General features: G+C 48.5%; 1 protein-coding gene across 1 annotated transcript in view; it reads right to left on the reverse strand.

Moving 5' to 3' along the window:
- Positions 1-45: 45 nt before the first annotated feature.
- CREB3L2 (cAMP responsive element binding protein 3 like 2) overlaps positions 46-15,373 on the reverse strand; it is a 119,660-nt gene continuing 104,332 nt past the window's right edge. The window contains exons 9-12 of the mRNA XM_049641927.1: positions 9,173-9,272; positions 8,771-8,897; positions 7,136-7,352; positions 46-5,525 (exon numbers count right to left, since the gene is read on the reverse strand). Of these exons, the coding sequence (XP_049497884.1) occupies positions 5,450-5,525; positions 7,136-7,352; positions 8,771-8,897; positions 9,173-9,272 (520 nt within the window). The 3' untranslated portion in view covers positions 46-5,449. The remainder of the gene's footprint in view (positions 5,526-7,135; positions 7,353-8,770; positions 8,898-9,172; positions 9,273-15,373) is intronic.

Below are 15,373 nucleotides of genomic sequence, written 5' to 3' on the forward strand. Positions count from 1 at the left end.
TTTCATTTTTTTTCCCCAAACTAACTACAAGTATCCTACAAAGCGTTTTTATTTGTGGTATTCACTTAGCTATGATGAAGAATAAAAAGCCATAAAAAAACCCAGCACAATATGACAGATAATAGACTCACAATATATTTAGACTTAAACACTGCTGGTCTATAGAACTATTACAAAAGAGAGGTGAAGTCCAGCCTATCAGCATAGACATTGAAGCTCATGGTTGATTATAGTCTAGGGTCTGCTCAGCGTTGTTTTGGTAGGGTCCCTCATGATTTGTCAAGGAGTGCTGGTGTTTTCCACAGACTCAGAATAACGTTTTATCGGCAAGGGAGAGGTTCTAGGAGTGTAGGCCCTGGGTCCATGCTGCAAAAAGTTCATGTTCTCACCTAGCTAGTGAGCAAAGGACAGGGCAGAGGAATGGAGCTAAAACCCCCGGGGATTTTCTTTCCCAGGATGCAGAGCCTGCTAGCTGGAATTCACAGAAGCCTGGATGAACAAGACAGCAGATACACATTTGGTGGATATCTCCAGCGTGAGGCAAAGAGCAGAACATCGCACAGTGGGTCCGGTGCAGGGAGCCGACACCGTGGTTCCTGCCCAGAGAACCTTCAATGTTCACAGAAAGGAGCCTGCCCCACTGAATCCACGGACTGTACTTCCTGTATCACTTAGCTGTTCATCTCTCTCATAGTTACTGGTTGCCCCATTTTCTCCATCTAGAAAATTAAAGCCAAAATTTGTTGAGCACAGTACTCAGCCAGTACTTAAAAAGTGCTCAAGAAATACTATTTCCCCTCGTTCTCAAAACGAAGACAAAAACAAAGCATTCCTGAATTATGTGGCCCCAAATGACAAAATAAGACAATACCTAGATTTTTCCCGTGCTAAGTGTGGGCTCTTTGGCCGCAGAGAGATGGAGCGTTCATCCTCCAATGGGCCAGGTTCCTTGGCCCTGAGAAAATGTTCTGCTGTGAGCATTTATAAGAAGTTTAATCCAGGCTGGCCGTTTTTTGATGTGATTGCAGCTCTACAAAATGGGATTTTCCTGACAGATAAAACCCCATTTCTTTTCTCCGGATGTGCGCATCCGATCATGGCGCACCTCTAGGAAACCATTTTTGAGCCTCTGGAAAAAGGTTTTCCCCCACACTCCCTTCACTCTAACACGATAAGGCTATCCGTAAGGTCTCCCAGGGACAAAGGAGTCCTCAGTCATCCTGGAGCCTATACGTAAGGCACATTTAAGGCACAAACCAGTGTTTGAGACCAGGCCGGAACCTGTGTGTGTGTCAGAAAGAGGGAGGGAGGGAGAGACCCGGTGCTTTTGTCTTTCGAGTAGCTACTGATTGAGTCAAGTGCCTTGGCGCCCTTCCTCCCCAACATTCCCCAGCTCCAGACGGCACTTGGCCTCAGTTAAGACTCCAAAGTCCTGGGAGTGACTGACTGACCGACTGAATGGGAAACCTGAACCGGGTCTCTGGCTCCTTCACAGCCTCCCACTCTCTCCGGTGACTGTCCTCCTGGAGGCGCTCCTGCCATCACGTGTCTCCTAGTTGTCTCAGCTGCAAAGCAGTCCAATGAAACGGCTCCCACTAGAGCACTACCTGCTAAAGGCTTCTCGGTCCTACCAGCACCACCCCAAGCGGGAAGAGCCGGCGTCTTTAACAAAGGGATTGCAAAGACCGGATTCAAGGGAACCAAAGGAATGACTCATGCAGACAAGGGGGTGGCTCACAGCCTTCTCCTCCATCTCCAGTCTCCCCATGTCACCAAGGCCGGCGAGGGTGGCCCCTTTCCTCAGCAAAGAGCGGGATGGCTCCATTTGTGCACTGCGTTCACGGACACACCCCATTTGATGATGTGTTTGTGCAAGAGAGCTGGCCCCAAGAGGCCTCGGACTCTCTCCCTGTGGTTTTGCCCGGTCTGGGGACATGGAAGAAAGGAGCCATGAAGTGCCGAAAAATTTTCACAGAACGCACGCGACCAAAATCCTGGACACGGCCTCAACGTCCGCGTAAAGATGAATCAATTCGACACGCCTGCTCTACCGGCACATGAGGGTCACCGCCCTCTTTTGGCATTCAGGCTAAGCTGAGAGATTTGGGAAGAAAAACACCATGGTAATTACAGGCGCTTTATAAGTAAGTTGAGCCAAAAGCTGCTTTCACAATCGACGAATGAGCTCTCCAAGTCAAAATCATCTCCATTAGCCAAAAAAGGTTATCTAATTTTGCCTACACCAGTGTCAAAGTTCACCCCCCCCCCCCCCCCCCCACGCAAAAGGAACAGCCTAGTTCAGCTATCAGATTTTTGACATAATACTCTCTTTTATGTGGCCGAGGCTCCAGGGTCCTGACACTTCATGGGAATTCCTTCTTAAACTGGCACTGAGGCCTTTCATTTCCAGCATCCGTTTCTGAGCACAAAGTCAAGAGCTGTGTGGAAAGGGCCAAGTGGGGGGGGGGGGGGGTTACTCAGGTCTCACCCAGTGAAAAACTGCTTGTTCTCTGAATGTTTGCAAGACATCTCCTTCACCAGGGTAATCAAAGAAAGGAAAGAGGAAACCCTGCTTTCACGATGAAGAGTAGAATTAATGTATTTATGAGTAACATATTTATTATTTATGGTTTATGATTACGCCAATAGTGTCACAGTGTTCAAAACTGAAGTTTGGAAGCCGACGTCTGCCACTGCTTGACATCGGCAGGCTAACCAGATATTACTGCCTGGACTAGTGGACCGCTGCATCTGGGGAAACAAATCCACTGAGGTCTGGGCTTAACCCTGGGACAGAAAACGAGCACACATCTGTGAATTCTTGGGTATCCTTCGGCCCTTCTGTGTCCTCTCCACGCCCTGGGATCCTCCCCAAGGGACGACTATTTTGTTCCCTTTACTTGCCCACATTGGGAGCGAAGGGCAGAGGCTTTTCTCAAAACAGCAGGAGGACGTGGAACCCCCTTACTATGGCCATTTGAGCTCCCAAGCTGATGTCTCAGGTCTCTAGATACAGACTCAGTTCTGGAAGAACAGCGTCCCAGAGAGAACACCCTGCTGTTTGGAGGTCTGGAGAAGGGGACAACAAGCAAAGGCAGGTAGGGGCCAAAATAAAATCCTCAAGGTACTAAGGGAGAGACTGGAAGTCTACCGGCCTTTCCCGGCTCCCGCCTCATTCAGAAGAACAGGGTTTTCTACCCTGGCTACCCCTGGAGCCTTCAAAACCTGGATCTGGTTCCATGGCAGCAGGTGAGTATGCTGACCCATTCTCACACTTCTGCCCTCAAATGCAAAAACCCCTCCTTTCTCATCGGCCAAATACTATTGGAGTTAATTCTTTTTGACCTCCTCAAGCCCCCACGGGCTACCTGTGCCTGATAATTACACGGCGTTTTAAAGGGATGAACCACAGCAGCCCGTGGCCCTACCCGACACCAGCCAGGCCCAGGAAAATCTAGAGCAGAAGGGAAGGAGGGAAGGGAGAGGAGAGAAGCAGGGGCAGGGGCATGTTAGCAGCCCCTCTCCCCGCACAACTCTGACGGCCTATGCTCTCTGGCCAACGTGAGGGGCCGTGAGACTGCAGACAGCAGCCCTGATCCGGCTTCCACACACAGCTGAAGAGACACAGTTGGCATCTCCCAGTCTGGAACTCTCTCCACCACAGCACAGAGAGAGGAATCACTCACGGGGAGCTCCAGATGTACCTCGGCAGACCAAGCAGGGATCTGCTCATGAGGTATGATGGCAAAAGCTAATGACACCAAATCCTGCATCTGACATGGAACGAAAGGCCCAGGTGTGGGCTTAATCCCTCGTAAGTGCAGGTTCCAGTGACAGTGTCGACAAAAGAGAGAGAGAGACCAGAGGTAAAGCTAAAGGCCCTGCAGCTAATACTAAAAATAAAATACAAAAGGTAAGCACATTCCTTATACGAAATCTTTCACAAGCTAGGGGAAAACACTTATGGGGAATCTTCTACATTATACAATAAAAAGGCAATTTCCATTTCTTATCTGTATGAAAGAGGAAAGAAAATTTTAAACTACAAAAGTTACTTTTAATCATTAAAAAAAAAAATAAAAATAAAAGTAGGTTGGGGGATTAGGTGGTATCTCTTTGGGTGAGCTGCAAAGTAGCCAAACCTGACTATAAAAGGTAAGACTGTGGATACTAAGGTCACGTACTCCAGCCCCAGGCCTCAGGCCCACCCTCTGTGTTGGGGCAGAAGGGAGGGTACAGCAGAAGTGTCAGGGCAGGTGGGGAGGAGGGGGCTGGGCACAGGTGCGGAGAGGCAAGCCAGCAAGGTTGTCCGCGACGCCTGATGTCGGGGACGGGGATTCCCTTCTGCCACAGGAACAGGGCAGGAAAAGCACGTGGCCACAGAGCCACCGACCCGAGCAAGGTGTTGCTCCGTCTTTCCCTGTGACTTCATTCCGTGGGACGACCCAAGCTTCCGGGGATTTCCCAAGTACAACGATAGGCCTCGGGTTGAAGAAGGAGGAGGACGAGGAGGAAGGGGAAGATGGGAGAGGAGGAGGAAGTGGAGGGGGTTGACGTAGAAGAAGAAGATGAAAACAAATAGAAGCCACCATCTGGGGGATCGGGATCGCAGAGCTTCGGGTACCCTCCGAGCTCCACGGGCCAACAGGAGACTTTGGCCATTTGGAGGGAGGCGTCGGATCTCTTCAGTGTGGTTGCCAGCGGGAAGCCTCAGTGAGCTAATAAATACTATTTACAAACGGGGAGGAGAAGCCGGGGAGGCAGACCTATGGGTATGTGGGGAAGTCCTACAAGCAACAAGATGGGGCAGGTTTGCCTGGAGTAGAGGAGCCTGATTCCTTCAGGCATTGCACTTGCGGCCTGAGAAGGGGGGTGGGGTGGGGGTGGGGGCATCCTCGCTCCGGCGCGGGGAGGACGATCTGCCAGGGCTCGGTCGGGGCAGAGTGGCAGGGGTGCTCACTGAAGGCCCCGGCACCTCTGAGGCTCTTGGGGGTGGACGCTCCGGCAGCCGAGGCTGAGGAAGGCAGGACATCAGTCAGTGCTTTGCCAGATCCCAACAGGCATCCTGGTATTTCTGTGGCTAGAGTGTGCGGTCTCAAAAGAACAAGCGTCATCTCTTCTTCACGCCCCACAGTGAGAAAGAGGCAGTCTCTTTTTGGCACTCTTGGTGGAAACAAGTCTGCTCGTCCCAGCCCCGGACCTAAAATAATTTCCTATGGCAGCAAGCAAGAGGGAGGGAGGGATGCCGGGCTCCGTTCTTCAAGGGGGAGGGAGAGGGAGGCGCTCTCTCACCGCAGGTGGAAATCCCAAGCTGTCCTCCCATCCAAAGCCACGACCGCTCGCCCGTGTCTTCATCCAGATCAAAAGCAAAAAGGAAAAGCTCCTGACAAGGGGGGTTGGGAGACGTAAAAGGAGAGCGAAGAGAAAGAGGGAGGTGGAGACGGCCTCTTCAGAAGGTGGCGTTCACTCTTCTGTCGAGTTCTACAACTTTTAGTGTCTCGTTCCCCTCCAGTTTGGTGCTGACCCTGTGAAGATACCGAAAGGAGAAAAGAGTCTGAGCCACCAACGGACAACTATGATTCTCATGCTTGGGAGGATCATACAGTCATTCCATGACTGACTTTGTGGGCTGGCCCAAGCGTGTTCTTACTCTTTTCCCACCTAATGACAATCCTCTGTTCCCAAACTTTCCAGCTACCAGCCCGTGCACTTGTTCCCATTCTTACCTTTATCACCGCCTAATAGGAGATGTCCCAACCCAAAGGATAAACACGGTGGTGTGATGCTGATTTGTCATAAATTGCTGTAAGGTCCTGTATTTATTGGGTGGTGTCCCCTATGCTAGACTCCGGAAAGAAGAGAATTAAAGGATAAAGTCTGACTCCTGGTCTACAATGCTAATAGTTGAGATAAATTCAAGAGAAAAAGCTACCTTGAAATAACACTCAACACATAATAGAAAATAAATGCTATTAAAGTGTAGAAAGTCTCTAGGCATTCAGAGGAGGGCTACGGAGGCTTTGGTATCAGGGAGAGATCCCAGAAGAAGTGAGGTTTCGGTGGGTCCCTGAACAGTTGAGCCAAGAGGGGAGAAGACTTGTGTCATGCATATGCACATGATCAAGCAGCTGAGTCCTCTACAGCTCCCAGTGGCTCCCCCACAAATGTCTCTGGAATGGAAATAATAATAATGCCTCGCCTCTTAAAGTATTTAAAAGGATTTATATATCACATTTGCATAGTACTTAAAATAGTAAGTGCTAGTAAATGTTAAATATGCATGTACAATGTAAACACATGAAAGTACACATAATTATGAACCTTGCCCCACTGCTTTAGGGTGAAAAAAAGCCGAGGAATTTGAAATAGAATCTTCAAGTGGGAGCATTAGCATTGGAAGAGCACACTTTCTGGGAAGCACAGGGGTCAGGGCAACAAGGTCACCACTCACACCAGGCAGGCCCAGGAGTGTGCACGCAGACCCTCCTTCCTGCACCGTCTGGCATTTTCAGGAGCCCACCCCAGCATAACAACATCTGGCCATCCTGTATGCCTTTGTGTTTCCAAAAAGGCTGTTCTCCACCACTATCGAAAAGAAACAACTCACGGAGAATTGGAGCCCCATACGTTATTTTCAATATGGAATCAGGTATATATGCTCAGTGCCTCTCAAACGATGTCCCTCGATATAAATATATAATTATAATTCATATATGCTTTTACTTACAAATCATAAAACTATATATTGACACACAGCCTGACATATGTGTCTGTAGCTGGAAGGTAGGGGAGGTGTCCTAAGGCTGCATTCGTGTGGCAAGCACGCTGCTAAGGGTGGGCTCTAAGTGTGTTTATGAGGCTTTGAGGGGAGGCAGAAGGAAGTCACCTCTGGGAGCCACCACCTCGGGTTCCCCAGTGACAGAGCAGACACAGGGGCGGCTCATCCTAGGCCGCATCCCCAGTCTCTGCGAAGGGCAGCTATTGACAAGTAGTAAACTCTCCAGAGTCCTGGGTCCTGGAAATAGGTCCCGAAGGAGCCCAGGGGCTGCGCCATGCCTACGCAATGTCTACACCCCACATTCCAGGTTGCTGACTCACAACCCATCATCCGTGCACCTGCGTGTGCTTGACTCACAAGTGCTGCTGTAACTCCAATAGCACGGATTTCTCCAGGCTGCTCTCATTTGACAGAATGAAATGGGGAAGATCCACTTCAGGCCTGGGATCCAACCCTGATGCCCTGAGCAGGGAGGAGCCTCTGTCCCAAGGCCCAAGTTCCCCAGCCGAGGCTGGGCCAGACGGCTCCTCCAGGGGAGAATGTTCCTCATAGATGAGCAGGTTCCTGGATCTCACTGAGGACAGAGCAAAGGAACAGGTGTTAGGGAAAGACTGCAGGGTTTACCACATCCCCTCACTCACTGCCCAGGGCTGGGAGCAGATTACAATTTGTGGGTTCTTGTTGCCCAGAACTGAGGGTGCCAGCTGGAGCTGGCTTTCCACAAAGGCTTCAGGGTTTCAGAGTTTTGCGCATTGAAAAATTATACCAATTATACAGTGCTGGAAGAACAAAAGGAAAGCAAATAAACATGAAGCAAACTTCCACCCCCACTGCTTTGAAAATAAAACTCCCCTCCTTGCCCACCCATAACCATCTGGGGGAAACAATTCATGAAGAATGGGAGTCAAATACTTGGGGATGTCCAGAGCAGCTAAAATAAGAAACATTTCCAATGAGTCGGTCTTGCACGGAGAGAAGGTACCAGGGCAGAAAGCTGCGTTTTCATTTAGAAACCGGAGAGGAGGCACAAAGCCAGAGTCATAAATCAAATCATGGAGACCGTTTCTTTGTTTTATAGGACGGCTGCCTTGCTAGAGGGCTCTGTAGCAATTCTCTGCAACACAGAAACTCTGCTCCCATTGGCTTCCATTTAAATTTACAGATACATTCCCTTAGGGAAAAAAGAACTTCCCAGGAGGTCACTGAAATTATCTGGTTGAAATGCCAGTGTTTCTGTCATACACCTGGCGGAGATACAACTACCTGGTGACGACCAGAGCCCTTTCAGAACTGCAGAACTGTGCCTCCCCCAAATCCAGCACCTCCAATTCCATCCACATTTGCTCTTATTAGTGTATATGCATGTGTATTGGTGTATATATCATGATCCCCAGAGACCGCTGTTATTTCCTACGTACTTAAAAGGGATCAGTGATCTGGGTGAGGTTACCACACACTCCTCTAACACCCAGGTCTCTAAATTCTCTCAGTCTTGGCCATGATGTTTTGTAAGACAGACTGATTCATTTCTGGGATTCTTACTGTGGTAACATACATTTCCCCTGAATGGAAGGAGAAACACAGGAGTTCCTTTAAAATGTCACGGGAAGCTTACTGCTCCCCCCAGTCTATTCCCCACCTACCCCCACCAAATCCACATCCCACCCCTTTCTCAGAGCGCGAAAAGGAGACCTCAAGAATTTGCCAGGGAACGTGGTCTATAGCAAAAGAGTTTGCAAACTGTGCTCTATCAGGCTCTAGAGAATCCCCAGCGGTGCCTCAGCCCAGTGGGTGAGGGACACGAGGGGAGACCCAGCGGCCCGGGCACCATACCCCCATGTCTCTCTTCCCTCCCTTCAATGGAGAAGCTACACTTCTGCCACTTTTTAAAAGTTAGACTTTCTCATAAGACTCGCTTCAGAAAGGCGAACTTTCAAAAAACCCCAGAGACATGAAACGAGATCCTTCACGAGTTGCTGAGTGCTGTCTTACCGACAGAGGCTGTATAGGGCTCCTGCACGGAGTGCTGGCTGGGCAAAGCCATCTTGGTGGCAGACGGATAGGGTCCGTAGCCCTGAAAGAAGCTCCCGAATGCAACAGCAAAGCAGAGCACAACCACCTGCAGGGGGAGAGGACGCAGGGCCTGTCAGCTCCAAGGTCCACAGGGCAAACCTTGAGCCCTGCACCACCTGGGAAGTCTGGGGAGACGGACTCCCCTTCATGAGGCCACCAGAATGCACCATCAGCTCACCCGCTGTCACATCGCGGCAAAGCAACTGCGTCTGAGCGAGCCGCGTGGTTCCTCCCACCGCACCTGGACTGGGCAAGCTGGGGGGACACTGGAGATGGGGGTGGGCTGGGGCGCCTAGGGCGCCGTCTCTTTGGGAAGCTCACCATGAGGCACGTGCCGGTCTGCGTGCCCGCCAACTTGCAGGTGCGCGAAACCTTGCCCATCACCAACGTCTGAAGCTTCTGTAGTTGCTGCAGGAGAGTTCTGCAAATGCAACAAATCAAAGCCATGAGGGGAGTCTGGGACAGAAGGGGGTGCTTTCAGGTGACCTCTTCCCCCATGCTCTGGGGAAGCTGCTGAAGCCTTGTGCCCGAATGTGCACCCAGCACCGAGGCAAAGTTTCATTCGGAGGAAGATGCGGACACCGGTGCCTTCCAGAACCAGTGCTGTAGAGCTTCCCAGGGCCGGGGAGGAGCCCGCTTGAACAGCCCATCCGGGTCTTGTGCTGCTCTGAGTCAGAGGTGAATTGCCCCAAGTTACCCCTGACATGCCAGGCCTTGTCTGTCAGCCACTGACAAAAAAATGAGCCAAAAGAACATTTTGCGGGGCGGGTGCTGGTGATACAAGGACAATTATTTACCCATGAGAGAAGAAACAGTGAGGAAGACGTAAGGAAGGAGAAAAGGCAAAGAGAAGAGGAAAATGCCCAACAGAGAACAACTGAAGGAGTGGCCGGGGGTGGTGGCCGCCATGGGAAATGGCAGCGGCATCAGCGAGCAGCGGTCACTTAGCATATTTGAGGAGAAAGAGGAAAACCAGGAATGGCAGGGAGGCAACGGCCAGAGGCACCTCAAGCCGTGGTTCTTGAAGGCTCATGGCACCTCTAGAGTCAGAAACGAAGCCAAAATACGACGGAGCAAAGAGGCCTGCTCAACTGGACCCACGCTCAGAGCCAGGGATCTCGGAAACCATCCTCCCATACAGACTCTGATCCTTCTGCAGGAGGAGACAGGCGGCAGGAGCAAAAAAAGAGTTCTCTCCCTAAAATTGGACAAGTGTGCACACCCTTAAAAGGGAAGGGTTTGGGATGAGAATACTGTATTCTGGTCTGTGTGACATCAGGTCACAGAAAGAGCAGATGGTGAAATTCTTCATGAATTTTGAACAGTGTGAGCCACAGAAAAGGATCTGACAGCACTGCCTCCTGAATCAGAGCCCCTGGGATGAGTGTGTGCGAGCAGCAGAGACCTTGAAGCCCCTCCTGGCCGCACCCCCTTCCCCAAGCCCAATGCATGTGGCCAAGTGCGAAGATTGTATAAGCAGATGCTTTTTCTTGAGCCTTAGAAATTTTCAAAAAAAAAAAAAAAAGAAAATGCAGGCCATGATATCACATCAGAAGGCCAGACAAGTTCACTGGGAAATGTCAGCAAATCTCTCATTTGCAGAATTCTGGGCTCTCCCAGAGAACTTGCTTCCCACCACGGTCTGTCTGTCTCCTGAATAGCTTTCAAGTACTCGAAGGACAAGCCGGGGTTCTAGAGTTTGCAACATTTACCCTGACAAGTGCCAAGGAAACGGGTTCTCCTGGGGTTTAAGCCAAGCAGGGACAGGTTGGCCATGGGATGATATGGCCTTCAGCAGCTAGATGGCTACGAATGGGGGCAGATTTGGGGTGCCTGGGTAGCTCAGCTGGTTAAGTGTCCGGCTTTGGCTCAGGTCATGATCTCTCGGCTCGTGGGTTTGAGCCCCACGTGAAGCTCTGTGCTGACAGCTCAGAGCCTGGAGCCTGCTTCGCATTCTGTGTCTCCCTCTCTCTCTGCCCCTCCCCTGCTCAGGCTCTGTCTCTCTGTCTCTCAAAAACAAATAAACATTAAAAAATAAAAAAAAATAATAAAAGTGTTCTGTATGTTACTCAAAGCTTATAAATACTGATAGTATGGTTATTTTAAATCCTACTTAAAGAGAGACTGTCATTTGTGACTGTATGGATGATGAACCTGGAGAACATTACACTAAGTGAAATAAACCAGAGAAAGAAAAATTCCACGTGGTATGACTTATACTTGGAAGCTTAAAAGAGAAAAAAAAATTTTTTTTTAAAGTTGAACTTAGAAACAGTAGAAAACTAGTTGCCAACAGCTGGAGGTTGGGGGAATTGGGGAGAGGCTGGTAAAAAAGGATACAAACTTTCAGCTCTAAGATGAAGAAGGTCTGAGAATCTAACCTATAACGTGATGACTATTGTCTATAACACTGTATTGGCTCATTGAAATTCATTAAGAGAGTTGAACTTAAATGCACTCAATAAAAAATTAAAAACAAAAAAAAGGTAAATATGTGAGGTGATGGATGTGTTAATTAACTTGATGTGAGGAATATTCCACAATGCGTGCATATATCTACTCATCATGTACACTTTAACTATCTAACGTTTTTGCCAATTATACCTCAACGAAGCTGAGAAAGAAAGGGGAAAAAAATAAGAATTTACAACTAAATGATCATATGATGCAACAAGTTTTTTTCCTTGTCAAATTTGTTCTCTTATCCCCGCACTCCCTAAGAGCACTCCATTCTTTTATTATTATTATTTTCATTTTTAAACTTATTTATTTTGAGAGACAGAAGGGTTGGGGAGGGGCAGAGATAGAGGGAGACAGAGAATCCCAAGCAGGTTCCACGCTGTCAGCGCAGAGCCCCATGCAGGGCTTGAACTCACAAACTACGAGACTGTGACCTGAACCGAACTCAAGTGTCAGATGCTTAACGGACTGAGCCACCCCGGCGCCCAGAGCACTCTACTCTTACCCACTAGCAAAGCTGCTGTTCCCAAGCTGGGCGCTAAGTGGACTGCTATGCACCAACTTGCTGGGTGAGCATTCATTCTCGCAGAGCTGACAGGTGGCTGGTGGGGGTTTACATTTTATTGGCCACCATCTGTGCTGCCGACCCCAAAGCCCTCACTGGGCTCTCCGTGCTGGATTTTGGGATTCCTGGGGCAGGATATATATAGGTGAGCCCACAAACAAGACCTGTATTTGCCCGGACAGCACAAACCCCTTTCTCTCATATTCTGGCCTCTTCCTGGGGTCCCGGATTAATGTTTCTGTTGCCTACTCAACTATGGAAAGGGGCCTCCTGGCTTCCTGGCTCGCTGCCCAAGAGCCACGTCTTAAAGTGGTGGCTGCCGCTCCGTGGGGGAGGGGGAGGGGGTATTTCAACTCCCATGGGGCCCATCTGCTGCCTGAGCTGGCAGCCGAAGGGGCTCACGTTCAGCTGTGCTCTGTGCCTTTGTCCATCCGGGCTTTAGACAGCAGCACTCTAGATGTCCCCAGACCCATTTCCCAAGTGTCGAGATGATTTTAAAGTGAAACCATTTCCATCTTTTCCCAACCATCCCTATTCACCCACAACCATCCCACACTCCCTTCCTGCCCATTTCCTGCTCTTTGCCCAGTCCTTGGAGCATGAAACACCAAGAAAACCAATGCAGCAAATTACTCGGAATCATTCCTCTCTTCAAATTTCTGGTTGAGATCGCTAGGCCTGGTACCATTTCCCTGGGATGAATGAAGAGCCTCCCAGGAGGCTCTGTTGCGCCCCCTAAAAACAGAGCTCTAACAGATCAGACATACCTAAACACCAATGGTAGAATGTCTTAGCCTCAAGCTAAGGGGCCCCCAGCTACAGGCAAAGTGCTACAAGTTTGGAAGAAGGGTCATTTAAGTCTGGCTGGGTGAGCAGGCAAGGCTTCAGGTTTTCCAGGTGTATATGGCATTTTCCTTGGCACTCAGCAGCAGATCGTCTCCAAACTCATGATAATTATATTGAGTCCATTGCAAATGAAAATAGTTGTTTGATGGTCCCTGACTTCTAACAGTTTATAATCTAACTCTTTAAGAGGAATAAACATGTAGTTTTGACATAGATTCTTTTTCCTTAGCTTGAAATTTTGGTGGAAAGCAACAGTGATTGATAATGTGCTCTTTGCTGCTGCTTCTCCTATGTGGATTAGTGGAGGTGAACTGAACCAAATGGTAGAAATGATCACACTCGGAAGCCCATCCATCAGCAACTCTGAGTGATTTCACCCAAGGAAAGAGATTTAACTAGCCCATCCATCCCCAAATCTAAACAGATTTCATGATCCAGTCAAGTCTGGGGAATTCATTTATATTTGACAGAAATACTCATTTTTGTTGTCATAAGGAAAGGAAATTAACAGTGACTGAGCACCCACTGATTGAGTTCTAGGAACTCCACATCCGGAGATACAAAATAATTGTCTGAAAGACATGTAACTTGTTAAGCTGAAGACCTAATATGTAAACTAAAACCTGGTGCTGTAGTTCAGGTACCTTCCAATGCACTGCAACATGGGTACCCTGGTTTATTACCTAACAAAATCTGTAACCAAAATACTTCTTGGTTAAGGAGATTTTTCTCACACCCAGTGACATTAACCTCATATCAACAACAGCCCAATGAAGAGATAATGTCCACCGTCCACTGTTAGATAAGAAAAGTTTACTATCAACCGGGGCCAAGCCACAGATGGAAGAGCCACAGGAAAAATCAGTCCAATGGCAATGAGATACATACTAACAAAGTTTCGTGATATTGCTACCAAAGAAACAATAAGGGCAAATCAACATTTCCTGGCACATCTCCACCAGATAGACCAAAGATAAAGTGCCAAGTGATAGATAAAAGGATGAAGGGTGATTTTTGCCCTACATCAGGTGTCTGGAAGTCATGTCTGGGCTTTGTTTAGGAAAACGGAAACTGCAAGACGTGTCCCTCTGTGAGACACTGAAAGAGCTGATGAGATGGCTTTAGGATTGCTCAGCTGGTACGTCTGCGCTCACACAGGGGATTGGCTGAGTTTAGATCTTGGTGCCACTGCTGCATACCTTTAACCAAGTTATTCCAGTCCTGGGTTTAGGCGGCTAATCAAAGTCAATGCCTTTGATGTAATCAGCTACCAAAATGACGAGAGAACCCCCACCTCCTGGAACACTCTGGATTTCTTGAAGCAAATACACCTTTACAGAGTGCTTGCTGTCCCTTTCCGCTGATGACAGATGAAGCCTGCCCTCTTTACAGGGAAGCGTGGTGTCTCCAAACTGAAATATTAGTCTGAGATGATGTGGGATTCTCCCTCATGCCACGGGGACAGATGCCACGGCCCATAGGACGGGGAGCGTGGATGACAGCTGTTAGCCTGCTTCGGCTGAAGAAAAGGCAGCCAGCAGATGAAACGGAAGAAATATTTTAAAGCTAAAGCTCTAAAAACCTAACCACAGGACAGACCCAACAGTGCATTCAAAGCTCAGCATAAACTTTTCCTTTATTACTGTATTTTAAATCATCAGTGACCGGGGCTAATTATGGCTTAATGAATTCTCAGGCTTTGGGGAGCAAGGTCTCAATTTAGAGAACAGAGTACTCTTAGCAAACATTTATCTGGGCCAAGAGATTTTTCACTTGTTAAATTGGGAGTGTCCAACTCTTGATTGAAAATGTGGATTCTGTCCTGTGGTGAGACGTAAAAAGAAACTGAGTGGCTGTCCTCATACAGTTCTTTGCAAGAGAGCAGTCGAAGGCAGCTGCCAGCCTTGCCCAAAATAAAGTATCACCCTGTATCTTGGGAGGCATATCAAGGGAAACTGGGCAAAACATTAAAAAATGGCCAGGAGTGCAAGACATAATCTTATAATAAGGGAAATACATCAATGGCCTCATGTGTTTTCTTTGTATTTCATTTAATTTTGTATTCTACAGTTTCCTTTATTTTTGAGCGACAGGGCAAGAAGGAGAGAGAGTACGGTCACACAGTTATTGCACGTGACGCTCTGAACATTCAGGGACCTAGTTTCTCACTGGCGTGAGAAGCCAGAACCCAGGAAAAACAATCAACTGGTGGCTCCCAAAACCTTCCTGGGCCAGAAGCTCCAAACCAGGACCTCTCGAGAGCAGACATACTTTCCATCGTATCTCATAACACGTCTTACTGAGGAATGGAACCAATTGGGCTATGGTGTGTGCGTGTGTGCACACATACGTGTGTGCATATACACTGCTCTCTGGATAAGCCTATAGAGATACAAGCAGTTTTTTCACATCCTTATAGAACTAACAGCGTAGTATTTTCCCAGTCCCAAATCATGAGCCATGAGTGGGTTGTGAAAACACTTGGGTTGCCACTGCCGCGTTTTTTAAGGAAACAGCCAAACAGAACACACGGTATTAGAGACATCACACAGAGTAAATACGCATTCCTTTGTGAAGCATTCCTATTAGTTATGCATGTGACGTATTATGTTCCTGTGGGGGGTCTGGGTCGCTACCTACAACGCACAATG

This window comes from Panthera uncia, chromosome A2 (assembly GCF_023721935.1).
Source record: "Panthera uncia isolate 11264 chromosome A2, Puncia_PCG_1.0, whole genome shotgun sequence".
Taxonomy (NCBI): Eukaryota; Metazoa; Chordata; class Mammalia; order Carnivora; family Felidae; genus Panthera; species Panthera uncia.